This window comes from Labrus mixtus, chromosome 24 (genome assembly GCF_963584025.1).
Source record: "Labrus mixtus chromosome 24, fLabMix1.1, whole genome shotgun sequence".
Lineage (NCBI taxonomy): Eukaryota > Metazoa > Chordata > Actinopteri > Labriformes > Labridae > Labrus > Labrus mixtus.
In genome coordinates, this window is record NC_083635.1 from 6,305,092 (window position 1) to 6,330,825 (window position 25,734).

General features: G+C 42.4%; 1 protein-coding gene across 17 annotated transcripts in view; it reads left to right on the forward strand.

Moving 5' to 3' along the window:
* Positions 1 to 3,318: 3,318 nt before the first annotated feature.
* LOC132959405 (mitogen-activated protein kinase kinase kinase kinase 4-like) overlaps positions 3,319 to 25,734 on the forward strand; it is a 39,602-nt gene continuing 17,186 nt past the window's right edge. For 6 of the 17 annotated variants that reach the window (XM_061032371.1, XM_061032379.1, XM_061032377.1 and 3 more), the window contains exons 1-13: positions 3,324 to 3,476; positions 3,834 to 3,899; positions 16,453 to 16,509; positions 20,423 to 20,548; positions 21,301 to 21,411; positions 21,498 to 21,588; positions 22,286 to 22,416; positions 22,561 to 22,615; positions 22,700 to 22,778; positions 23,826 to 24,001; positions 24,328 to 24,400; positions 25,012 to 25,222; positions 25,345 to 25,506. In XM_061032371.1, coding sequence (XP_060888354.1) covers positions 3,420 to 3,476; positions 3,834 to 3,899; positions 16,453 to 16,509; positions 20,423 to 20,548; positions 21,301 to 21,411; positions 21,498 to 21,588; positions 22,286 to 22,416; positions 22,561 to 22,615; positions 22,700 to 22,778; positions 23,826 to 24,001; positions 24,328 to 24,400; positions 25,012 to 25,222; positions 25,345 to 25,506 — 1,395 coding nt within the window. In that variant the 5' untranslated portion in view covers positions 3,324 to 3,419. Of the gene's footprint in view, positions 3,477 to 3,833; positions 3,900 to 16,452; positions 16,510 to 20,422; positions 20,549 to 21,300; positions 21,412 to 21,497; positions 21,589 to 22,285; positions 22,417 to 22,560; positions 22,616 to 22,699; positions 22,779 to 23,825; positions 24,002 to 24,327; positions 24,401 to 25,011; positions 25,223 to 25,344; positions 25,507 to 25,734 lie in introns of all 17 variants that reach the window. The other 11 variants (XM_061032363.1, XM_061032372.1, XM_061032368.1 and 8 more) reach the window with 4 other exon arrangements.

A 25,734-nucleotide genomic window follows, 5' to 3' on the forward strand; every position in this document is an offset into this window, starting at 1 on the left:
TGGATTGAAGTTGAGTTAAAGGGCTTAAGCATTTTTTTTAAGTGTCTTAGGTATTAGTTTAAGTGCTTTAAGTTGAGGCTTTGTGTGTGAGTGTGAGTGTGTGTGTGTGTGTGTGTGTGTGTGTGTGTGTGTGTGTGTGTGTGTTTCCTCGCTGGGAGATCTCTCATCCTGTCCGACTGGTTCGCCCGGCCCTGCTGTTTGAATATTGAGTTTGTTTAACCAAAAGATTAGCTTTGTCTGTTTTGAGCGTTTCATTGAGGGGTTGTGATAAATAACTGAACCGCTGCAGCTGAACATTTGTCCTCGCTGTATAAACACATTACTGCCTACCACCTATTTTTGGTTTTGTTAGTTAAAAACGAGGGACCTAAAACGATGGGGAGTGCCAGTTTATTTCAAAAACTCTCATATTTATGTAAGAACTCCAGAATATCGATTACACTTAAGGATATTCTACACTTTGTACAGTACTACATCATACCTTACAACAGTATTTCTTACATCCTGACCTTGTTTAATTTACAAAATATGCTTGCCTATTTTTCTCTGTGACAGGCTCAGTTTGTTACGGAAGGTCGAGGGTTCGATCCCCACCTCCTGCAGCAAGTGCTCCCGCTGCTTCGTCGGTGGCGTATAAATGCGTACTGAACTGAATGCGACTGGGAGGAGTTACTTCTGGTGGTCTCACTGTAGAAACCAGTGTGTGAATGTGTAGGTGTGACCTGCGACGTAAAAACGCTTTGATAATTCAGAGAACTAGAAAAGCGCTTCACAAGTTCAAGTCCATTTACCATTTAGTCCATTTAAAATAAATGTTTATAAAGCTGGATTGGACACGTATATCTATAATAAAAAAATATGTTTCCATTAGTGTAATTTCTCTTATATTCCAGACATCGATGTGTTCACTGTGGTTTTAAGATTTATTCATCAGTGCACTATACATTGATTTGCTGTGATGGCAGGTTGAGTCTGCAGTTCATTCAGACTGTCAGCTCTGTAGCCTCAGACTGTATATCAAATATTTATAATGGCTCCAACAACTAATTTTATTAAGGGAAACATTGCACTCCCACAGCAAGCATAAGGAGGAAATCTTTACAGAATGACTCCAGATAATACTTAGGAACAAAACAGTCAAATATGTATGAGTAAACGTACAAATTTGCCTTAAACATATAAGGATATAGACAGTTAAACCTCCATTCTGAATATGAAGTTAAGTTAAGTAATTTTATTGTTTCCTCCCTAAAATCTGCTTAGGGAAACATGGCACTATCACAGCCAGCATCACTCCTGAGATTGCTCACCTGCCACACCCATGATTACCAATATTGACTGTGGAGTCGACCATGCGCATGTCCAGAAGGATGCTGCTGTGTGGTGTGGTCCTCCTCTGTCTGCCTCTATTTATCTCACCTGGCTTTTTGCTCGTATTAATATATTGATATGCATGTGTGTTTATTAATTAGTTAGTGTATATTGTATTAAAGATCATCTCGGTATTCACGCTTGATGTGTTAAGGCCCAGCCCTTTTCTTTCTGAGTGATGCCGACCGGCTTCCTGTGTTTGTGCGGCTCTCAGGCAAAGCTGCGGCAAGTTAGAGAGAGTTAGGCAGCATCGAGCGGAAGTAGGGTAGTTTCCCTTTCAACGTAAAAGATATAATGCTTGAAAATGGTTAAGGAGGATCTAAAGAGCTCCACTTTATGATTCAGTTGAGTTTAAGAAGTGAGTTTCACTGCAGCATCACTGTACAATGTTGTTCCATGTCCAGTCCAGAAAATGTTGTCAATTTAAGTTGTGGAAAATTATCTACTTCAGTGTATTTCCATTTCACACATCATTTATATAGTATAGTAGTTAAAATTCGCCTTTCTACGGTGGTAAAAAGATTTCAACTGCAAACTTAAAGTTCAGCAACAGATTTTTCACAAACAAATAGAATAGTCCTACCCTTTCTGGTGTCTGAGATATTTATCCTGAAGGTTACAATATTTTTTATTTGCATAAGGTCAATGTCATTTTGAAGTTGATGAAATGTTTTTGATGTCTCATGAAATATTGTTACATTTTAAATGTATTTTGGTTTAAATAAATATTTTTGCATTTACTGAAATGTTTGTTGCAATCATGTTATATTTGTGCAGTTGATCTTCATGGCAACCCTACCCTACTTTTAGCAGATTCAACATTCAGGATCCATTAATTATAATCCATGAAATAATGTGTAAAACACTCATGGAAATTAGCCATTCTAAATACTGTTTTTGCGTAATAATTTATTTATAGAGAATGATTTGACTAATTTAATATACTTAACTTACATTTGATTTGAAATAATAATAATAATAATAATCATAATAATTGAAACTATTTAAATGGCTTTACCTATTTTTGAAACTTTTGGTATGCTGTTAAATGAGTCTAATGCAGGGGTGGGCAACTGGCGGCCCGGGGGCCACATGCGGCCCCCATCAACCCTCAACATGGCCCTCAGGTCATTATCAAGTAATTGGAAACATGAAGAAAACATGACCAAATAGAATAGAATATAATAGAATTACTTTATTGATCCCAAACTGGGAAATTGTGGCGTTACAGCAGCAGGTTATCCAAACACACAATATGAGTAAAAACACAATGTTAGCAATCTAAACACAATATAATATTAAATACAAAGTAAATAAGTACTAAAAGATATCAAAAATAAGAATGTATATAATTGTATATAATATATATATATAATATATACAACCAGGATTTAACTAAGCATTACTAGTCTTAAATAGGAAGATTAAATATGAAAGATTGAATGTAAATGTAAATGTGCAAAAACAGAGTCGTAGATGATTAGAAATTAAATATGAAAGATTGAATGTAAATGTGCAAAAACAGAGTCGTAAATTAAACATGAAAAATCTGCCATGAAATCATGAAAACCAGAAATATGTCCATAATAATATTTGATCACTGTTATACATTGAGTTAAATTTGAGACAAAACTGACTGTAATCGTTTTTGTATCCTACAATTTGGCCCTCTGGCATTGAGAATTAAATGAATGTGGCCCCTTGCTGTCCCCAGAGTTGCCCAGCCCTGCTCTAATGGGTGTGAATGTTTTCCATGTTATTTCGCCGAGGCTTTTATTTTGAAACTCTCTAGCGGAAGTCGCGGTATTGACTCCAGCTTGTCACAGTGGCACGAGCTGTGCGAGAGCGGACAGTTAGCCCGCTGTTGCCACCTCAACATGGAGTAGCGAGAGCCCAGCGTTACCTGCTCATACGCGGATCCCACGGAGAGGAATACGCGACGGCCTCTGCTTGATTTTTTTTTTTTTAACCGCTAAAGTCCCCGCAGATGCTCCAGCTGCGGCTATTTTCAATCCACGCGAAGGAAAGCTCGGCTTTTTATTTGAAAGATGGCGAACGACTCTCCTGCTAAAAGTCTCGTAGACATCGACTTGGCTTCATTGCGGGTGAGTGCTGCCGAACCGAGCCTGTGTGTGTGTGTGTGTGTGTGTGTTTTTTTCACATGTTAAGCTGTATTTTACCCAACAATTCTCGATAAAACACACACTTTTCAGCGTGGCTAACGTTACCAAATGAACCTCGGCGTTCACTGTGTCTCCTTGTAGCAGCTGAAGTGTTGAAAATGACCGCTGAGCAGTAGCGAGGTGTTGCCACTGTCTGGTTTTCCTTTGTTCGAGATGCATTTTGGCATGTAGGGAAGACCGGGGCGCAACAGCTGGCTCACACTGGACACTGCCTCTGCTATCAAATAAACACATTAAAAATGCTCATATTTAACACCGAGTCGTCTTTTTCTTTTTCAGGACCCGGCTGGGATATTCGAATTGGTGGAGGTAGTTGGAAATGGCACCTATGGACAAGTATACAAGGTTGGTTGGAGGCGCAGTGCATGGCCTGTCCTGTCCTGTTTTCACAGTCAATGCTCAGGATAGCTGATGTTTCCCCCCTCTTAATCAAGTCTAAAAACAAAGAAATTCAGAATAAAATAGTCTTTACTCTCATGCCTCATCATTTATGTTTTAGACGAGACAGACAGCAGTAAAGGTGGAATGTGAAGCTTGTTTTTTGGCAGGAGTCTGGTGTTATTGTTAATTATTCAGCTGAGAGGTGAATCAGACAGTCTCCTGTCTGATGCATCTCCTATCTTACATCACCTGCCCTTACTGAAAACTACATGAGGAAGCCAGGATGGGAGAAAGACCGATCCTGCAGTGCAGGGGGGGCGGGGGGGGGCCTGTTCTTTTTGCTCTGTTTCTCAACAAAACCACATTTTCTGTCCTGCATAAATCAGGACTTTTACACTTTACACTTCGGGCAGAGATGGGAATCCCACTCCCTTTTGGCCATCTGGTCTTGGTGTCACATTTCTCTGAAGAAAATGAACAGCACTGCCGTTGAAAGACGTCGCCAAAAGGAGGGAGAGAAAGCGAGACGCTAATGTGGAAGTCCAAGATGCGGTTGATGGAGCGACTGGAGAGCCCTAGTGTTGTAATGGGCCTCCTTGTCATAATGCTGCAGCTAGCTAGTCAGTAGAGGCTCAGATTTGTTCCCTTCTCAATGACATTAAAGCACACACGTATATGCTAAGAGGACTTCTGATTTAATGAGCAATTCACTTACTGTTAATAGGATAGTGATAGAGATATTCTTACATCTTTTTCCTCATGCAAAGTGAAAACGAATCTGATACGATTTGATAGCGATCATCGTTGGTTGGTCTGGTTACATCCTGTGTAATCCAACAATATATAGAGAATGCACGCCTCGTTTTGAACATGATGAATAATTAAATTCCTTTAAGGGATATATTCTTTGATGCGTATCTCTTTCCTGTTTCTGCCAAAGATAATCTGAAAAAAAGGCCAATTTGTAATAAAAACCTGCTGTTTCTAGCTGTAATACTTGTTTGAGGTGCTCCGTCTGTTCGTGTTGGAGCGGAGGTGACCTGCAGTGAATTCGGCATGTGTTTAAAAAAAAACAAACTCTGCACAATAAAAACGGAGAGAATACTCACCCTTAAATCAAGTGGCGCACATCGATTTAAGACGAGCTGATAGTAGCCGCTGACGTTGATCTGCTCTGTTCAGTCAGCGTCGCTCTGATTGTGTTGTTCTTTTCTTTCTTTTTTTTTTTTTACCTGAAATCAGTACTTCGCTGCTCTGCAAAAAAAAAAAAAAGTGCAATTGGTGGCCAGAATAAATCCAACATGGCAACTGTTGTAAAGCATAAAGCTCCTGTTTTAGAGCAGAGGAGAATATTTTCTGTACAGTAAAAGAAGCCGATTGTTTTGATAAGTGCGAGAGTCGTGCATAAAGTGGCGACTGATACGCAATTTCAGATTTTTGAGGGTGTCAGAGGCATGCCTGATACTTCTATTAGTGCAGCACAGCTGTGGTAAAAAAAAAAAGACTGTTTTTGTCAATGGAGTCTGGTGCACTTGTAGAGGTCGATGTAATGGCTGTTTCTGGTTAAAGATTTAATAAATCACTGTTTATGTAAACTGTAAAATGGTTGCATTCAGAGTTGCCCTGACTTAAATACCAGAATTCTAGTTGTTAATGCTGCAGGTAGCTAGTCAGTGCAGGCTCTGTTTTGATGAGATAGTCCCATGTACCCATACATTTACCAGGGGTCTAGTTTTTTTTGAACACATCACTGACTGACTGCTAATAGGCTAACAGGAGCCAGGCTAAGCAAAAAAAAAAAAAAAAACATCAATTTGCCCGTGTGCTGAGCAGCGGGCTAAGCTGAGTATTTAATTCTGAGCCCACAGTGCTCCAGTGACCTGCATTCAATCCCCCGGTGTGATGAACTTCAGGACCCCCCCCCCCCCCCCCCCCCCCTCCTACAGAGCCACATCCCATCTGTGTGCACCTGAAACCAGCCCCTGTGCAGCGTAGATAGAAGGATCCAGTGCTTGTCATTAAAGAAGTGTGACGCTCGCATGCTATCGTCCAACCAGATGGTTATGAGCCGGGGCGCATGGGACGGAGAATTACTGCTTCTCCCTCTTCTTTTTTTTTTTGTCTCGTTTAATCTCTCGCTCTAGTCACTGTCCAATGCTAATTCTATTTGCAAGTGCTGCTGTGTGGGAATGGAGCTCGTACTGGAGAAGTGCTGTCAGATTAGCATGCAGTCGACACAAAGACACGGTTGTAACAGCCTGCACACGATAAGCCAAACTGCCCAAGCAGAGTGGTAGATTTTTTACTGCAAACCAACGCTACAGCTCGCTGCAGCAGCCTCCATTCGATCAGCCGTCGATCAGTGCATTGACTGTCATGTTAACCAGTTGAATGAGCATGTGGCCTGTGAGCATGTGCAGTGTCAGGAGGAGGGGGCCTGGAAGGGGGGGAGGGGGGGGGGGGGTGGTCAGCTGTAGAAGAGCAGCTGTCCAGTTTCAGACAGAACCTGCCCACCACTCGCACAAAGCTGAGTTTGTCCCCTCGCTCTTTGGGTCTCTCCAGTCCGTCAGTCAGTTCAAATCCACAGAAAGGAGGAGTTTGTCTGCAGGGTTTTCAAACGCCAACTGACTGAATAATCACAACAGGCCCCCCAACTGAAACGGGGTGGAGTTTCTTCTCCCTCTGAGGCCTTTTTTTTTTCTTCTGCTTTGTCGAGCACTCGGTCACAGATTGCGAGGCCCTTTCTTAGATAACACAATGTGCCTGGGTTTCTTTAGTTTTTGATTTGTAGTGACTTCTGATTTCTCGGAGGCATTTCCCCTCAGTGTTTTTTGTTGTTTAAGGTGGATTGGTGTCAGTGTCTTCTAAATACATTTTAAGGTAGTACACTCTAGTGAATAAGGTTGTCATTGACATGTATTAAAATGAAAACTATTGCAGTTGCAGAAAGGCCTCCTGTCGCGTTTTTACAATCCGATGAGGCACATTATTCAGTAAAGGCTAAATGCATGTGTCAAAACAGCCTCCTGTTTCCAGTCCTACACATCATATTCTAGAGATAACAAGATTTCATTTGTATAAACACAAACTAGTAATCTCTTGTTTGGCCCATGGATTGGAATATTTCAATCAACTCTTGGCTATGAACTGGATTATAAGATATCACTGTTGGCCTACAATCAGATCCCACTAAAACCCATTCATGTATCTCTGCTGTGTTGTACAACTCGCAGCTGAACTCAGAAAATGAAAGCTGTTTTCTGAAACCCAAAATGCCATGTCAACTTCTTGTGTGTGTGCGCGCTGTGCTGCCGGCTCTCGAGCTGCACCCTCTGCCAAAAGGGCAGCCGCCGCCTCTGGAGAGGGGCCAGATTACAGTCAAACTCCTGCGAACACAGCGCAGCAGATTTTTGATGAAAATGACATCATAGCCAAAAAGCTTATTTACTAAATCACTGAGTTTGCATTGGCCTGCTTGCTGATAAGACTGAACCCTGGATCTTTGTACTGATTAAAAAAAAAACAACAACAACAACAACCTTTGCACCATACTTAGCATAACTCATTCATAATATTATGAGAAATGTGTAGTTGTTGTCGGCTTTCAAAAGATTTTTCCAAAAATAGGTGCATAGGTGAGGAATGCATCCATCAAAAAATTCAGACTAACTCATGCAGGCTGTCTATATTGCACAAAATCATTAGCAATGTTAGACATTTTCATGGAAAACCAGACAACAAAAAAAAAATCTAGTTCTAGGGGAAGTACCGTCCTTAACGAGCTAATTAATCAGCTAAGTATTTTAGCCTTGGGATTAGACTGTGTCATTTAGATCATTTGGTGTTTTCCAACTCCGTGTTCCTCTTCTGCTCCAGCTTTTAGTCAAGATTGGGTCTCTTCTTCCTCCATTTAAAAATATCTTACGACGGCTACACTGCTAGATTCGAGACTTCAAAATGATGGTCCACAAACCAGTGGGTACAGTCACACATCCACTTCTTACACACAGTCTAAGGATGCATTACATTATCTGTGCTTGCCACACACAGCTGAGCTCCCTTCATTAGTAATTTAAAAAAAATGCATTTATGTCCATGCTCTCTGAAAGCGTTGCTCTTTTGAGTGCACAAAGAACTTCTCTCTTGAGTTTCTCTCCCTCCTTCTCTTATCAGTTGGCACTGAACCAGCCGGCTCAGTGGACTATTTCAGGTGCCTGGCTCTGGATATAGGAGGATAATGACTAATGATAACATAGAAGAAGACATAATTCCTTAAATTGTGCGTGGTATGCTGGGAAGATTCCCTGCTGCTCTGCAGAAAGGCCATATATAGTCAGGCCTGAGGCACCAGAGCTCCTGCTGACCTGCCTCCCTGCCATGCATCCTTTGGGAGTGCCTCGACCTCGGCTGTGCCCACCAGTATTTTCTTCCCGTCATGTGCGTGCAATCCGCGCTAAATTGACTGGGGGTTTATTTGGTGCAGAGCCAGAGCTCAATGACAAACACCAGCAAAGTCACGGGGCTGAATACTCACCATTGCATAAGCAGCAAATGGAAGGATGATTTATTTATTTCAGACCATGCACGTCTTTTGCCAGTTCCGCTCCTCATCTCCTTTCTTTGTTTTCCCCCGCTCCCTGAAAGGACAGCCTCACCCCTGCCTCCAGGACAAGCAGCTCTGTCCTCAGGGGGCTCGCTCTGCCTGATGGACAGAAGGGGTGGGGACGGTCCACAACATTTATTAAATACCCACCAGTGCCATATGGATCCAGGCGAGATCGGTCAGCTTCAAGGTAGTGGTTGATGGGGGATTAGAGCAGCTGAGTGCTTTGAATAATTGTGCAAATATTAAGAAATGCAAGGTTATGGATTGTATACTTGCTTGCAGACTTAATGTAAATAATGTGCTTCAGAAGATGCTATGTTGGTGCAATAATTAGATACAAAGGAGTTTTGCTTTTAGCTCAGAGCCTGCAAATACCGAATGTGTCACCCATGCTGCAACAGGGGCCAGGGTCCCACAGCGTGTCACACACACACTCTCTGTTTCTATTCTCCACACACACAGCTGAGCAGGTATGTTTGTCCGTGCTCTTTTGAAACTGTTAGTGTACATCTAGTTAAAGTAAAAAAAATCTGCCGCACCACTCCTTCACTCTGTATCCCCCCCCCCCCCCTCGCTGACACAGCATGAGCATCCCTTTTGTCCATGCCTCCCACCCCCTCCATAGTGACCCTCTCCCTAATGGGTGTCACAAGACCTGCAGCGTCCTCTGACCGGCCACACTGCCTGAACAAAACTCTCTGTGTCTGTCTGTCCTCGTGTGAGCGTTTGTGTGTGTGTGTGTGTGTGTGTGTGTGTGTGTGTGTGTGTGTGTGTGTGTGTGTGTGTGTGTGTGTGTGTGTGTGTGTGTGTGTGTGTGTGTGTGTGTGTGTGTGTGTGTGTGTGTGTGTGTGTGTGTGTGTGTGTGTGTGTGTGTGTGTGTGTGTGTGTGTGTGTGTGTGTGTGTGTGTGTGTGTGTGTGTGTGTGTGTGTGTGTGTGTGTGTGTGTGTGTGTGTGTGTGTGTGTGTGTGTGTGTGTGTGTGTGTGTGTGTGTGTGTGTGTGTGTGTGTGTGTGTGTGTGTGTGTGTGTGTGTGTGTGTGTGTGTGTGTGTGTGTGTGTGGCTCATTCGGCCACCTCATTATCTGATTGGTGTTGAGATGAGACTCAAAGGCGCTGGCAGACGAGACAGTCTCTTCCCTGTCTTTCTTGAGGCCTTCCACTTGACAGCTCGTTTCCTCTTTAAGAACCCGCTTTTGTTGTTTTATTCTTTTAGATTATTGGGGAAAAAAGATGCTTTTTGTGTATCAGGACATATGGTCTCAATCCAGGATGGAGTTTGCTTAGGAGGAGAGACCCACTCAACTTTAGGGCTGCCCCAAAATGTTGATAATTTGAAGGCTAGGAGACCCCCAGTCAACTCGTATTTCGTCAGTCAAATCCTTTCACTTATGTTTTTCTTTAGCTGTTTCGTACGGTAGCTTCACACAAAGCAACACAGTAGCAGGCTTTAAACGTCACAAATCGAGACATAAAATTCGGCGTGAATCATTTTTGAGATTTTTCAGGTAGCCCGAATTATCCTCAGGAGTCTCATGCTCTTAAAACAGACCGTTGGATCAATTCAGGGAAAAATATCCTGAAAAAAAAGCGGTTTCGTTTAAAAATCTGTGTTTGGTTGACCGACACTTCTTGAAAACACCGATGGAATTTTTATTTTCAGTTTTTCTGTCTTGGATGGCACTGACTCAATGCATACTTTGCAAAACCTTTAAATCCATGTTTTGTCACTTTCATGGCCATCCGAAGATCTCCCACTTTAGTCACCTTTTTGTCAACAGTGTTTTCAGCTTTGGAGGAGAGGCATGTTTACTTTCAGTGTCGTTTTTGGGACACTTGTATTTTCGTCATATCCAGAGGACCTCTACTTCCTTCCTCAGTATCTTGAACAATGTTTTGTCGATGGAGATGGATGCACAATCAGATCAATTAATTTTTTTGATCAGCAGTTAGATCTACACACCTTGAGGAAGTAAATGTCCAAAGTTTGTCATTGTAATGGGAATCAAAATCCCACACCTAGATTTTATTTCCCTTTTACTGGCAGGATTTAATCATAAGGATGGCTAATGGTATTGCTCTCCTTAAAAACCAGCAAACCTACAGTGGAAGCTTATAGTTGCTGGCCGGTTTGACTTGTGAATCCTTTTGTTACAAGTGTGAATTCCTCAGGGAAAGACTCCACCATTCACCTTCAATCCCTTACAGCATTCAGCTACTGCACTGGGATCAATAAATGCACCGTCACATCAACCACCCTCCTGTGAGAGACTCTGATTCAACCTTTTCTGTGTGCTTGCTTCTCCCATTCATGCGTTTTGTCGCTTTCCAATGCATTGTCACCCAACCGTTCTCCTTTCAGCTTCTCCTCCTCTTTGTCCTCCATGCAGTCACATTACAGTTTATCTTCCTCTGCCCCTACCTCTCCTCCTTTCCTCCTAATCTTTCCTGCTTACTCCTCTTGGGAGTGCAGGAGTGGAAGAAGCAGGGCAGAGGCTGCGTGTGGGAGAATTGGGTCAATGTGCTTGTATGCAGCAACAGCAGCGATAGAGCCTCGAGAAACAGGAGCGGGGCACAGCCCTGGATGTCATGTGCTGCCTCTTACTGCTGATTGATCATTTCTTTCCCAAGCATCCATCTGAAGTGTGTTAGGGAAGGCGTAGGCTGTTAATCAGTCGATGTTTCTGCTTCCAGAGGTAGATGGAGACTCTGACCTGCCTGTTTATCACCTTCTGTCCACCCCCACCTTAACGTTCTCAGTTCAAATGTCACCTTAGATCTTGAAACCGTCCTGCACAGGGGGTCATCCATACCTCATTACCACGGCTCCTCCACCATCTTACACCGTACCACAAACGCACACTTTCACTAGTGACCTTTTGAAGAAGCAGACCGTGGCACCCAGCGGCTCCCTCCCTTCCCCTCGCTGTGTGAACTAATAATATGAAACCTCGTTTGTTTTGCACCTACACGGCTGGTCAGTTTCAGCTGCGGTGTGAGCCAGGAGCCTTGTTGGTTGGAAAACAGTGCGTTGGCGTCCCGCCAGCGTTTTTTGAAATAGTTGCCAAATGTGATGGATCTTACATTAAAGTGAGAGAGGTAGGGAGGTGAAGGTTCTGGTCGGTTAGGCTGCAGTGGATATGAATGGGAAACAGAACTCCCCCCCCTTTCTCCACAGAGACCACTAACGATGCTGCCAAGCATTACTGCTCACTCCTGTCAAGTTAAAATCCGCCCTATAAACATATAACTGGTCCTAACAGTGCACTTAGGCACTGGAGTAATAATGAAACACTGTGGGAACAGGGAGAATTCTTGTTTTTTTAATCGGGGCCTATTTTTACACGAGGTCTAACTTGGTACAAAAAGATTGGAATTACTGAAGACGGGCTGTATTGACTGCACTGATAGGAGATCACAAAATAGTCGGTCTTAGTTGGTATCTTTTCTGTGATGCTGTCAGACCCGAGAATATTAATCATGGAAATATTGACTATTTTAAGTGGACGCACTCTGATAGTCACAATACAGTTATAGCCCATTTTACAGCTTCCACATAGAACTTCTCTCTAAGGAAGCAATATGGAACTTTTTTTTGTTGTAACTTTTAGTCATTTGGATCCAAGAATAAGTTTAGAAAAACACCAGGAACATCCTTTTAATTCCTCTGAAAATGCTCATTTTCATGGGTAAAATGTTAGCTCTACAAACCTTGTGTGCCAGCACTCCTGTCAGTTTAACCAAACAGCCTCTCTTATCAAGTTTCTTGTGTTGAGTGAGATTTCTCCTCCACTGTGTTGTTAATTGAGCCCTTTAAGAATGGTATATTTGGTTTTTAGGGTAGATTTTCACTTAATGTCTCGGCTCTGAAGGCAATAAGTCAGTCCGTGGTTTTTAGTGCTGAGCTGGAGAGAGGCCAGCAGCACATCTGGCCATGCTTAAGAGGAGCTGTGACGGGAGGAGAGGAGATGGAGGCCAGGGAGGGCTGAGTGATCGCCCAGTGCCTCAGATAACCTCTCCACAGACACGCCCAGCTCGCTGCTGCAACGGGGCCCTTTGGCGCCACAGTGTTTCTGTGACCAACCGATGCCTTCATGATCAACTAATTATTCATTCAGTTTAAAAATCAAGAAAAGAAATCGGTCCCTTTCAGACTAATTGTTCAGAAAAAGAGATTGTGCTGCGTTGTCCTGTTCCAAGTTGCGTCACAACATCGGCACTATATAAATGCCTCAATCTGGTAGAAGGGAAAAAATGTGAAAACCATTAAATAATTATTTAATGTAATTTGCCTCTCCACCAGAAAATCCTTTAATCGTGCTCTTTGAATTGTTGCACCAAAGAACAATTACCAAATTAATTTCCAACATTTTGTTGTATTAATGGATTTCTCCAAATTAGAAACATTCATATTTTAAGGTACGACAGTTGGCAACATTTAGGTTCTAGTGCATGTAAACTTATCAATTCTCCTTAAATAAATCTAATTGGAAACCTAAATTAACCGAAATTAATATAGGATACATGGTGAAGACTTCATGTGGCTAAAAGTATTTGAAAAATACATATACAACCACGACAGTCTTATAAATGATGAATTATTTATGCAGTTCCTCCTGCTAAAATGTCAAACATCCCTTTGGTGCAGCCTCTTGAGGAGTGGCTTCTTTTCATGTCTGATGCGACGAGACAGCCATCTACTCGTCTTTGACTTTCAGAAGAAGAAATGAATAAACATACGGAGAAAATGTCACGCTGATTAATCAACAAACAGCGTAATTCTAAATCGCCTAATCTGCAGTCATAGATACAAGATTAATTTAAACTCAACGACTCACGATCTGACTCAAATTTACAGAATAAAAGTTATTTGTAAGATTCGTTAGGATCCTGTTTTCTATTAAGACCTGCCGTGTTTCCCTCATTTCAAAGACAACCGATGGAGTCAGTCAGGGAATAAAAGCATCTGGGGAAACTTGTGTGTCATGGAGGCATCTCATAATCAGATGCTAATGTTGCGTAACCCAGTTGTTTTGTGGTATCAAAATGCAATAACGATGTGGTCTAGATAACCCTCTCTCCACCCAGAGACAAAGCTGCGTCTACGTTCATCGGACTGTAAATTCTTCAGACTAACGGGGAAGGAGTCATAGTGAAAAAACACTTGGTGTATCATATCCCCAACGCTTGTTCTAAACTGAGGATAAACTCACATTTCTTGAATCTGTTAACACGTACCCTGTCACTGCCAACTGTAAAATTAAAAGAAGTAACAGCTTATTACTATTGGCAGCCATAAAGAGAGAATGATGACATCGTAGGTGAGTAACTTTATTACACAAATATCTCTGAAGTTCTTCAATTCCAGACCTCTTTTCATACTGTCCATTGTTAAGATCTAGGAAGAGAAGCTTGTCAGTCTTGATGTGGGCATTGGATTTCTGCAACATAAATCCTGCAGGTGCATCCTTCAGACAACACTGATGAACACTGATTCCCGTCATAAGAGGGACGTTTGTGGCGATGAGTCAGTGTTGGCTCTCTGTTTGGGATTTGTAGCTACAAACAGAAAAGTGATTCATACAGTTATGTTCGAGTCCTGCTCCCGCTCCCAGTCATGAAGTAGATGTCTGATCGGAGATGTGATAGTGGGGCTGTCGTTTTTTTTTTTTATCAGGCTCACCAGCCACACAACCACACACATTAAATATAAAACACACAGTAAAAAGAAACAGCGTTTTTTTTGTTTTTCGTTTTCGGGTTTTCGACGAGACGCTCGTGCAATGTTGTTATTCTCAGCGAACGAGCGCCTCGTCAGAACGCTCCTGAGCACACAGCCAGCGCTTCTCTGTCCCCGGGGAGAAAAAAAAACCAGGTGGACACCGGGCCTAAGATGACTGTCCTCCTCTTCCAGTCTGTGTTGCGTCTCATGGCGGATAAAACAACAACTTCTTCTTATAAGATGGCCGTCATCACTTCTATGTACACCTGACTATGACAAAGCGAGCGAAGATGGATTATTAAATATTACACAGCGTTTAAAATACTTGTGCAACATGTATCGCAGATTGCAATCACGTTGTCTTCCTCTGAAAGTGCGCTCCTATTCTTAGTCACTCAAGCATCTTTTTCTGCTCTATGATTATTTTTTTTTTATGCAGCATGCGAGCAGATAGACAACCAATAAACGGATATGTACAGGTGTCACTGTTACAGGCTCTGCTCTTGCTTCCTTAAAATGAAACCCCCCCCAAAATGTCAGCACAGTTTTTCACTCTTTTTTTTTTTTTTATCAATGTTTGTCTTAAGTTGTCGAGCATGTACCACAACAAAGCTCGAGGTCAAACCACACCAAGTTAAGCTGCAGCTGCAAAACTCCTTCTTGTGTTCAGATGAGTATGAACGTAACTTTTTAGTTGTTATAAGAAGTTGAATAGCAAAACAATGTTAAGACTTCCAACTGTTGTCAGACATCAATACTGAAAGTGGATTGTTTCAGCTCAGTGATTTATAGTAAAGGATTTGTGTAATCACATGTGCTTTGCATTAAAATATCTCATAAACATGCTTTGGTATTTTCAAGCACCAGATGAAAAGTGTTTTTTTCTCTTCTAATGCATTCGTAGATGTGAAGAAATATTTTCCCCTCTCATTGATTAGTTTCATTGATAACTCCTCTGACTACGCTTTCACGTCTTCCTGAGTCTAAATGCACTTAGGTGGCGTCGGGCAAATCACAGGTTTGAGGTTGACGACCGACTTCCTCTCTGTAACATCTGTGACCAGTGAACCCAGCGAAGCGGGCCAAAGCAGCCATCAGCGCCGGCAGCTAGGATCGCTCGGGGAGCTGACAGCCGTAATGTCAGCTCCAGTGTTGTTTTTGTGTTGGCGACCCCTGGGATCAAAGTGTGGTGGATTAAAGGCATTGTAAAGTGTCCCTCTTAACCCCCCTCTCTCCTGCCCGCTGAAAAGAGAGAGGGCCCCTAAGCCTACGTGGCTTTTATTGTAATAATCCATACAGTTTCAATTGACTATGGAATGCACTGGCTGAGATGATGGTGTTAGAGGGTGTGTTTATATGTGTGTCTGAATGTGCATCGTCCCTCTGCAGCCATGCATAAGGTCTGCTCAGTGTATTGACTTCTCCTGACACAGTTGCTGCAGTGACCAGTGCTGCACTCACACAGAGACACAGAGATGCAGCGTTGTCACTGCAGCGTCGTCCCAAAGAGTCAGAAGGGGAATACCCACACTCGGCCAGAAATGTCCCACGTTTTAGCTCCTCTTGGGGCAGGAGAGAGAGAGAGAGGGAGGGGCGTAGGAGAGGCCTCTATTTCGGTCCTTTTGTTTATGTAAGGAGTGGCAGAAGGGTGTTAGGAGAGCAAAGGAGTCTGGGAATGTTGGGGCGTTATAGCTTGGGAATAACGTGCTCATCTGTGGTATGCACTATACTGCATATAGGAGGTTTACTTATAGCGTGGGATACATCTGGGTTGAGTTTGTAATACGATGATGGGAACGACAAACATTGGAGTTGATTTATTGCCATGTGAAATGTAAGATGATCAATGAAAAACATGGATTCTGTATTCATTCATGATTATTTTCATCTTAATGTCTAGAAAACAATTTCCCAAACATTCACAGAAATCAGTTAATGTTTTCAGATGATGCCGCTCATCAAACCAGACCTGCTCGATTAAAGGAAAACATACGACGCGTGATGAAGTGTTAAATATTGCGATAAAAACATAAAGTTCAACGGATAATAAAGACTGGAAAGTGTTCGCATGTGTGTTAGTGACAGAAACACTAATTCACAGCCTTCCTGAGCCTAGTAATCATCAGTGTTACGAGTGAATGAGAGCACACTGAGTGTTTGACCGAGTATTCACCTCTCATTTTCTTTTTACAGGGACGTCATGTCAAGACTGGACAGCTGGCTGCCATCAAAGTCATGGACGTCACAGAGGTAAGGTCGAATAATATGTTTTCCAGCTTCACACCAACATGTAAATAAAGGCAGGTGGCTTTTTAAAAAAAAATTTTTTTAGGAACAATAGGTCTGCAATAGACACAATTAGAGGTGGGGAAAATGGAGCAACAAGAAATTCAGCCAGTCTCCCAGATGAACGGAGTAGATCCTGAAGTATGGACTCATTCATAAATAGACTTTGAAGCCTGAATCCCCAAGAATTGAAACCGAATCGTGAGACACCCAAAGATTCCCGTCCCTGGACGCAATAGTACCACTTGATAGAAAGGTCGACAGGTTGTTTTAACCTGGTTTCACAATCACATTTTATCGGGTACATTCTGTCTTTCCTGAGATTTACAGATTAGTCATGTCAGGTATTTATGGAGCGTTTTTGCGATGAGGTAGTTGCTGGAGTTTTGTTCATTATGATCCCCCCCTCCCCCCCCCCCCCCCAAATTAAATTTTACATCTTGGTTTGCGAAGCGAAAAAAAGAAAAGGATATCTGCACTAGTACATCATACTCCGGTTATGTTTGAGACTTAGCTTTTGTCTGGTAAATATTAAACTGAATAGACATTCCTTTGGCTCTGACGTCTTAATGTTTTCAAGCTTACAGAGAAGAAAAATGCCATGATTTGTAATGAGCCCCCTCCATTATAAACAGCAGGGGAGGGGTAGAGGCAACAGGATGCTTATTGAGCGAAGTGCGTCATTTAGCGGCCAGCATGCTGCCCTCAGCTGTGTGAGGTCCCATCTGCAGATGAGGGAACGCACACATGAACCACACATGAACATATGCAGGAACACAAAGCAGAAGGTTTCAGAGTCACAGTGAAGGCCAGAAGAGCCAAACACCCACACAGGCCATAGCAATGAGTGTGTAAGCATGCTGACTGCAACAAATACAAGAGAGAAAAGGGAGACGTCTACAGTCGTCAGCTTAATTTCCCCCCGTGCATCATTACCCTTATAAAAACAGATTTCCCAATATTCAGCGCAACATATTCAACATGCACCTGCATCGCAATCAACACAACCCTAAAGACGCTCCTGACTCAGCTGCACAGACACCGTTTGCCCTGACATGCCTGCCGCCACTCCTCACATCAGCCTACGTCATGATGAGTCAGAGTGTACACACTCACCTAATTTGTTATCATGTAACCGGTGTTAAGAGTGTTACTCAATCGTTTCCTGTTTAATGCGACAGTGCGTGTCTAAGAAAGCACACCTACAGTATCGTCCTAACTTATTGACAGCATGATGAATGAAAGTTCATAAGGTATGTCCTCATGAAGCTATGTCTGCCTGATGTTCGTCATGATTTACAGAACACCTGTGTTTGTAACACGTCCTTTCTAAATCTAAAATAAATCCTTAAAAACATTATTTTTCTCCACTTATATGGAACAAATTAATCAGAGAGTTATCAGACTGCTTTACCTTCATCTCACTGCATTCAATGGTTTGAAAGCATGTCTGCTATACACATGCCTCCATACAACTGGTAAAATGTACACATGCCGAGTGAGCATGCACGGTTTGCCAACCTGCCTCAGCTCCAGCTCTCAGCCTGTCGTTGGGATGACTGAAAGCTAGGTTGAGGCAGCATTTCCAGCATGGAGACCGTCACCCTGCAGGAACAGATGGGTGACGTCACTCAGGCTTTGTCCATCAATATTTACAGTCTATGGTCGAAATGAAGAGAATCACAAGACCGTTTTAGAGACTTGTTTCTATTGACATTTTCCAAATGTAATTATGACACTCACTGTAGAAAAGGAAAAAGAATGGAGAGCAGTAAAACTTGAGAAATGGAAAGTTACATTAGGCATATATTGCTGATTGTTTGGTCTGCATATGTTGGATCCTTGTATTGGAAACAGATGTTCATTTGTATCACACATAGTTGGAAAACGATAGGCAAGAGACAAAAAAAATTGAGAAAATAGGAGATGAAAAATTTCAGAAAATAATTTAAAAAATGTAGTCAGGTACAGCTTATACCTTCTTATAAGTGATCTATCTTAAAGCATTATGCACAAATGTTGTAGCTGACCTAGTACAACAGATTAGTAACTTCTTATCTATGTTCATAGTACAATGACGCATTTTTCCCCCTTGTATCTTCTTGGCTTCGATCTCACAAAGCTCCACTCCTCCTCTTCTCATTCACTGTTTTTTTTTTAACCATATGATTGTGTCACTCTTCCCCTAACCTCCTCCACACCTGACTTGTGGCAGCAAGGCTCTCTCTCTGCCGGGGTGGTGTGATAATCCAACAGCTGCACAGCAAAGCAGAGCAGAGAGGGGGAGGATGGGAAAGAGAGGGAGGGAGGGAGGGAGGGAGTAGAAGGGGTGTGCAGTGTACAACAGAAAGGCTTACGTCAACTCAGACGAGTCATGCAGCAGCAGTATGGCCGCCTGCACAGACACCCTGCTGCCATTTTACTAAAGATTCTGCTTGCTCATATTACAGATTTGTAACATGCACAAAAAGTATCACCTGTCCCTGAATTGTCTTCTACTGTTGATGTTAAACCTGGTTAAATACGACATTATTGTAAATATAAAGAGGCAAACCCCACACATTGTAGCCTGCGGTGATAATGCTGCACAGCCACCCCCCACCTTTTCTATCCACCCCCCTCCTCCTACTGTACTTCCTATAGGAGAAGCCGTGTAACCATAGAGGAACACAGGCTGATCCCTGCATGTGTTCAATTACTGTGTCACGGTTAATCATTGTCAAGTTTCTATTGGATGCGAGCAGAGGGAAAGCACTGCAGCTAGTTCTGACCTTTTTATCAAGATGTGATTCAGGACAGGTTTGCTGCTTTTACTCGCACTAAAGGGCCATTTACAGCAAACACTGCGTCATTTTTTTTTAAACAGGGTTGTGGTACTAAAACGATGGAAGGAAGCTGGCGTGCTCACTGTGTGTCGGGTAATACAAGGCGCGCTGCAGTAGGGACAAATAGCAGGAAAAAAAACAACAGTGGACCAGCTTACCTCCGCTTGGTCTCTGAAGGGTTGTGGTACTTTTAATCTTGAGTGCTTTGAAAAAAAAAAAAAAAAAAAGAGTCTAAATGACTTAAAGGTGCAGTAGGTTTTATAATTTCTCCAGCAGATCACTTTGACCTACAGCAGATAGATGAACCGTGAAGGATGCATCACATTTTCTTAAGCTTAATGCACAATGTGTTTGCTGCTGACACACTCACTCGGACACAAAGTTTTTAATATCACAACAAAAAGGAGAGCTACAGTTGAGATTTGATACCTTTTTATAAACAGAAACAGCTGTTGTTTCACTCCTTTAATCGTCACCAGATTGCATTAATGAAAAGCTGTATTTTTTTACCCTGCAGACCACGAGAGTTTACCGGCCAACTTCTGCTGTTACCTGCTTGTTTGTTTGTTTGAATGTGTTGTGTTGATTCAGAGCTGATTATTGGCTTCATCTCCACTAGATCCTGATTTATATCTGTGTTGAACCATTTATCTAATGTATATTTATTCATTTTTTAACAAGGGAATACCAATAATGGCCACGCTACACGTCAACCCACCACAGTGAGACTCACTCATGCATCATTAATCCCTAAACAAAGGAATCATTTGCGAGTAGACGGGCGACTCCTGCTGCATTGTCGTACAGCAGAGTCCGACATTCAAGATGAATAAGACCCGGTCATGCGGAAATAAAGCCACAACCAGGGTTTTGTCACATTGATATGACCCTAAATATGGAAGTGAACTGATTTGAGTCTGAACTGAAATGTCACTTCAAGCCAAATGATGATTAAAGCCACAAAAACCCACACAAGGATTTTAAAATTTCACCATCTTGTCTATCTCTGTAACTTGTGTGTGATTCTGTTTTTTTTTTTTTTCTGTTTCAAGGATGAGGAGGAGGAGATTAAACTTGAGATCAATATGCTGAAAAAGTACTCCCACCACCGAAACATAGCCACCTACTACGGCGCTTTCATTAAGAAAAGCCCCCCGGGACACGACGACCAGCTATGGGTAAGTCCTCAAATCCATCCAAGGAATTCAGTAAGAAACGATGAAGAAAAGAAGAAACCATGTAGCTACCATGTTGAGTTCTTCCAGTCATCTTGAAGAAAATGTTGTAATATTTTTAAACAAGGTAGCAATTTAAGATCTTAATGACTTCCCCCTATAAGTGTTCCTCCATAAATAACTTTTATAAAAGTATGAAGCTTTTGTTTAAGCCAGAAACAGACATAACCATGCTTTCTTTAAAGCTATCAGATTCCATTAACAAAACCGGTTATTTTAACCTCGCAGAAGACTTGGGGGTGGGGGGGGGGTGCTGATATACAGCTGCCTCGATCACAGACTTTTTGTGTTATTGTGTGTTTCATAGATTTTGTATTGGATCAGAAGTAGCCGTTTAAACACCATATTAACACGCTAATCGAATCAATTGGTTCAGCAGCAGAAAAGCAGCTACAGGTTTTCTTCAAGATAAAATGACTGTTTTTGTTTATGCAGTCTGGTAGCTTTTTAGAGGGTCACGTATCGGCTGTTTCCGGATTTAAAAAGGTTCTTTCTCTTCACAGAAAGGTCTGCCTCTTTGAGTTCTTTACCTTTGGGAGCCTGACAGTTAAAATAAAAAAACATTTACAATGACTGATTTGATTGTGTTGCAGCCAATACAGCCCATTTCACGACCACAGAGTTAAGCAATGTGTAGAAGCAGTTCAACTAAGCATCCTCTGATCCTCTGATGATCAATATTCCTGTTTTTTTAGTTGGTGATGGAGTTCTGTGGAGCCGGCTCAATCACGGACCTGGTGAAGAACACAAAGGGGAACCAGCTGAAGGAAGACTGGATCGCTTACATCTCCAGAGAGATCCTCAGAGTGAGAGTCATTTTCTCCTCTCCTCTCCTCTCCTCTCCTCTCCTCTCCTCAGTTGCTAATGTTATGTATCTGTCTCTACTCCTCAGGGTCTCGCCCACCTTCATGCCCACCACGTCATCCACCGAGACATCAAGGGCCAGAATGTCCTGCTGACAGAGAATGCTGAAGTCAAACTAGGTGAGTTCTCCCATGACGTTTACTCACTGTTTTAAAACATGTTCAGCTTTTGCTTTTGTTGTGCTGCAGAGGATCAGAAGTGTCAGTTTACAATCTGAGAATTTTGACTGTACCAAAATAAAAAACTAGAGACAAACATGGATAAATCTTTGGTTTGTCCTTGAAGACACTCTGTTAAACAAGGCATCTTGTGTCTATTTTAAGTAACGAAAACATGTTGACAACACAAGCAATATAGTGTCACTACATTTTGATCGCAATGTAGCTGAACTCTGCTCGGAGCGTGGACTTAAAAGCTGTGAGAAAAGACGGGATAGAAAGACAAATGTAGAATCTTAAACGTAAATTAACCAAAAGTTATGACTGAAGAAGTGTATTCAGGTAGGAATCTATCACTGACTGTGAGAGTGTTACGGTGGTTAAAGGGGGGTATTGACCTGATGTCACGCTTTACCTGGCGTCCCTTCTACAGTCTTACTTGCCTTTAAATTGATTTTTGTACAGTCTGGGTCAGATAGCACCTTTATCAGGATCATCTTGCTCAGTATGACATGCAATTACTGTTACTATCTCACTGTCTGCAGGAGCCTCTTGTCTGGAGAGGTCATTTCTTTGGACCGATAATGTAGTTTCACATTTGATATCCTTAAATATTTGGAGTACAACACCTTGACAGCAATGTTCACCCTCCTTGTAGTTGACTTTGGTGTGAGCGCTCAGCTGGATCGGACAGTTGGGAGAAGAAACACCTTCATCGGGACTCCTTATTGGATGGCCCCGGAGGTCATTGCTTGCGACGAGAACCCGGACGCTACCTACGATTACAGAGTAAGAGCCTCCACAGAATCTCACTGAAAACTTTGCTTTACATAACCGTGTAAAACAGGTGTATCGCACCTGTGAACTCGCTGATTTGTCTGAACATGTCCCGTTGTTGCGGTTTTGCTGACTGGGCGTTGTCTTTCCCTGCAGAGTGATTTGTGGTCCACTGGTATCACAGCTATTGAAATGGCTGAAGGAGCACCACGTGAGTACCATTCTGTTCATATTAGCACGATTTTGTGTGACGTAAAATGTTGTTAATGTTCTGCTCTTGTGCATCTCCTTCCAGCACTCTGTGACATGCACCCTATGCGTGCACTTTTCCTTATTCCGAGAAACCCTCCTCCCAGGCTCAAATCTAAAAAATGGTGAGTACAAACCAGAAGAAAGTTTTTTTTCAGTTCTTTTTCTGACCCTTATAAAAAGCTCCTGTTTTATTTATATGTTTTTGTGTTATTTAAACTTTGGCCTTCCTTCTTGGTCTCTCTGTGTGTAACTTTATCTCTGACCTCAGATCAGGTTCCTAGAGAAGCCCGAATCAGAGCTTTCCTCCGAGCTCTGCTGAGTTGCACATCTGTGGTACACCTGCTCTGGCACGCTCAGTGTCTCTTGGCAAACACTGCAGTGATGCGCTGAATGAAAAAAAATAATAAAAGTCAGAGAAATCTCTGAATAGTTTCTGCTTTTTGACTGAAGTTTCGGGTCTAATGGGCTTTTTTGATATCATGCATTTTAAAAGCATTATACTACCTGAAAACTTGTTTCTTTGATTCTGACTCTATGCTTACGGCTCCACGTCTCTGGTTGTCAGACGTGCTGTTGTTTGTGTGATTAGGCAGGAACATTTCCAATCAAGCTCACACAGTCTTGGAAAAAAGCAAAATAAATTTTTTCTAGGTATTGTAAAACTTATTGTCGTTAATCGTCTCTCAGATTTTTCTGTATGATACCTGAGTTGTCCGTCTTGTTCATCCTATTTGCTTTACTTTTCCATAAACCACATTTCCAGAAGCTGTAGGATGTTTCTTTTTAACTGTTTCCTTTTTGAATTTGAATTAAAAGTGAATCAAATCCACATGTAAACGGCTGCAGGTGCACTGGTGATGATAATTGCCTCGCACTGTGCCCCATATTTCAGCGTTTTCATGGCGCATCAGTGATGAAAGGTTGAGTGCCGCCTGTCTACACATATAAATCTCAATTAGGCTGTTGTCATGCAGCGGAGTGTTTCAGAGGCATGGAGGGAGTGTTTTTCAGGATGGATGGTTCACTCAGATTTTGTTTGCAGTAATCAAATTGAATTTAAGATCTCTGGACGTGCTCTGTCCTCTCATGGTTGGTCATTTTTGTCTCTGGCATCTACTGTCTCTTTTTTAACGTCACCCATTGCGACTCTCTCTCCACGTTCCCCGCAGGTCCAAAAAGTTTTTCAGCTTCATCGAGAACTCTCTGGTGAAGAACTACACTCAGCGTCCCCCGACGGAGCAGCTGCTGAAGCACCCGTTCATCCGAGACCAGCCCAACGAGAGGCAAGTCCGCATTCAGCTCAAAGACCACATCGACCGGACCAAGAAGAAGAGGGGAGAGAAAGGTGAGACTGTCTGAACCTGCCAGCATAGAACTTTGCTTCTTTGTCTTATTCACTGTCACAGAAAATGTGAAATAGAGTATCTCATGTTAAATCTGGCGCAGAAAGCCAATTTAACCTTTGTGTGTATGTACTGTATTATGCATTTCATCATCTAAAACTTAAACCTTTTCTTTTTTTAACTTTAAGTTCAAGTTAACCTGAACTAATGTTTTTTTGCAAAACCTTCCTTTGTTTATTTTCCTGTAATTGACGTAGTAGAAGTAGAAGCTCAACCCCCATTTCTTTCTCTTTTTCAATTTCCTTCTTTCTTTCTGTCTTTTGCACAGATGAGACCGAGTACGAGTACAGTGGCAGCGAGGAGGAGGAAGAAGATCCCCCAGAGCAGGAAGGCGAGCCAAGGTATGGTGAATGAGTTTTTGTCATTTCTATTTTTTATTTTTATTTCATGTTTAATTGTGTAGGGACAAGTATGAAGCAAGCAAACCACGAGGCTGTGGCTAAGTGTCCGATGTGTCCTAGGGCAAGACACTTAAAGCAGTAATTCTACCTTGAACAACATGGGGATTGCTGGTTTACCACTGCCTCATTTGATTACTTTGTGTGATTCTGTTTTGTTTCATGGTTATTAAATCTTTAATACAATAAAGTCACAGAAGAGTACAAACAATGTGGGCATTGTGGCGAATGTAGACAATCAACCTTGGTTTAAAATTTGTGTTTTTTTCTTTGATCAGTCCAATAGAAGACGTGTGACAACTATTAGCAATCCTCTCCGCTCTGACAGATATCGCAGAAGTCATTACAGCCCTTCCTGTGGCCACCATCCCAAATCGATCTACTGGAGCGATCTGAAAACTTTTTGAACTCATTTGCCTTACAACCCAATATATGTCAAATAGGATTCACACCCAAATCCCCCTTTCAAATCTCTCTCTAATTTGAGTCACTACCAGTTCAACTCTGTACCTCTCAGATTTATCTTTCACGTCCTGATTTCTCCGTCCATCCAGCTCCATTGTCAATGTACCCGGTGAGTCCACTCTTCGCCGTGACTTCATCCGCCTGCAGCAGGAGAACAAGGAGCGGTCAGAGGCTCTCCGGCGCCAGCAGCTTCTCCAGGAGCAGCAGCTCCGCGAGCAGGAGGAGTACAAGCGCCAACTACTGGCGGAGAGGCAGAAACGTATCGAGCAACAGAAGGAGCAGAGGAGGCGACTGGAGGAGGTAAAATTAGTTTTTCCATCTCGTATATGATTCTTTGTTTGATTTGACACAGAGCTCTCCTAAGATCAATCTGATTTGATGGATCAGAAATTCTGACGTTGCTCTGTCGTCTGCCTCAACAGCAACAACGGCGTGAGCGGGAGATGAGGAGGCAACAGGAGCGCGAGCAGCGTCGCCGCGAGCAAGAGGAGAAGAGGCGGATTGAAGAGATGGATCGTAGACGCAAAGAAGAAGAGGAACGCCGACGGTCTGAAGACGAGAAGAGAAGGAATGATCGCGAACAGGTGAACTCCTAAAATAAATTCTACTTTGACATCACTTTACCCCGGTATCCACTCGAGGGCTCTGGTGTACAAATCCTCGGGGTTGAGGGAGGTCTGAGAAAAACATTATCATTGAAGTTCAACATTTGATTTCAGTCATAGTTTACTCGGGACTTTAATCTCTCCTGTGAGATGTTTAATGTGTTATTGGAACAGGCAAGACAACAACATTGGAGCTGGATATGTTAG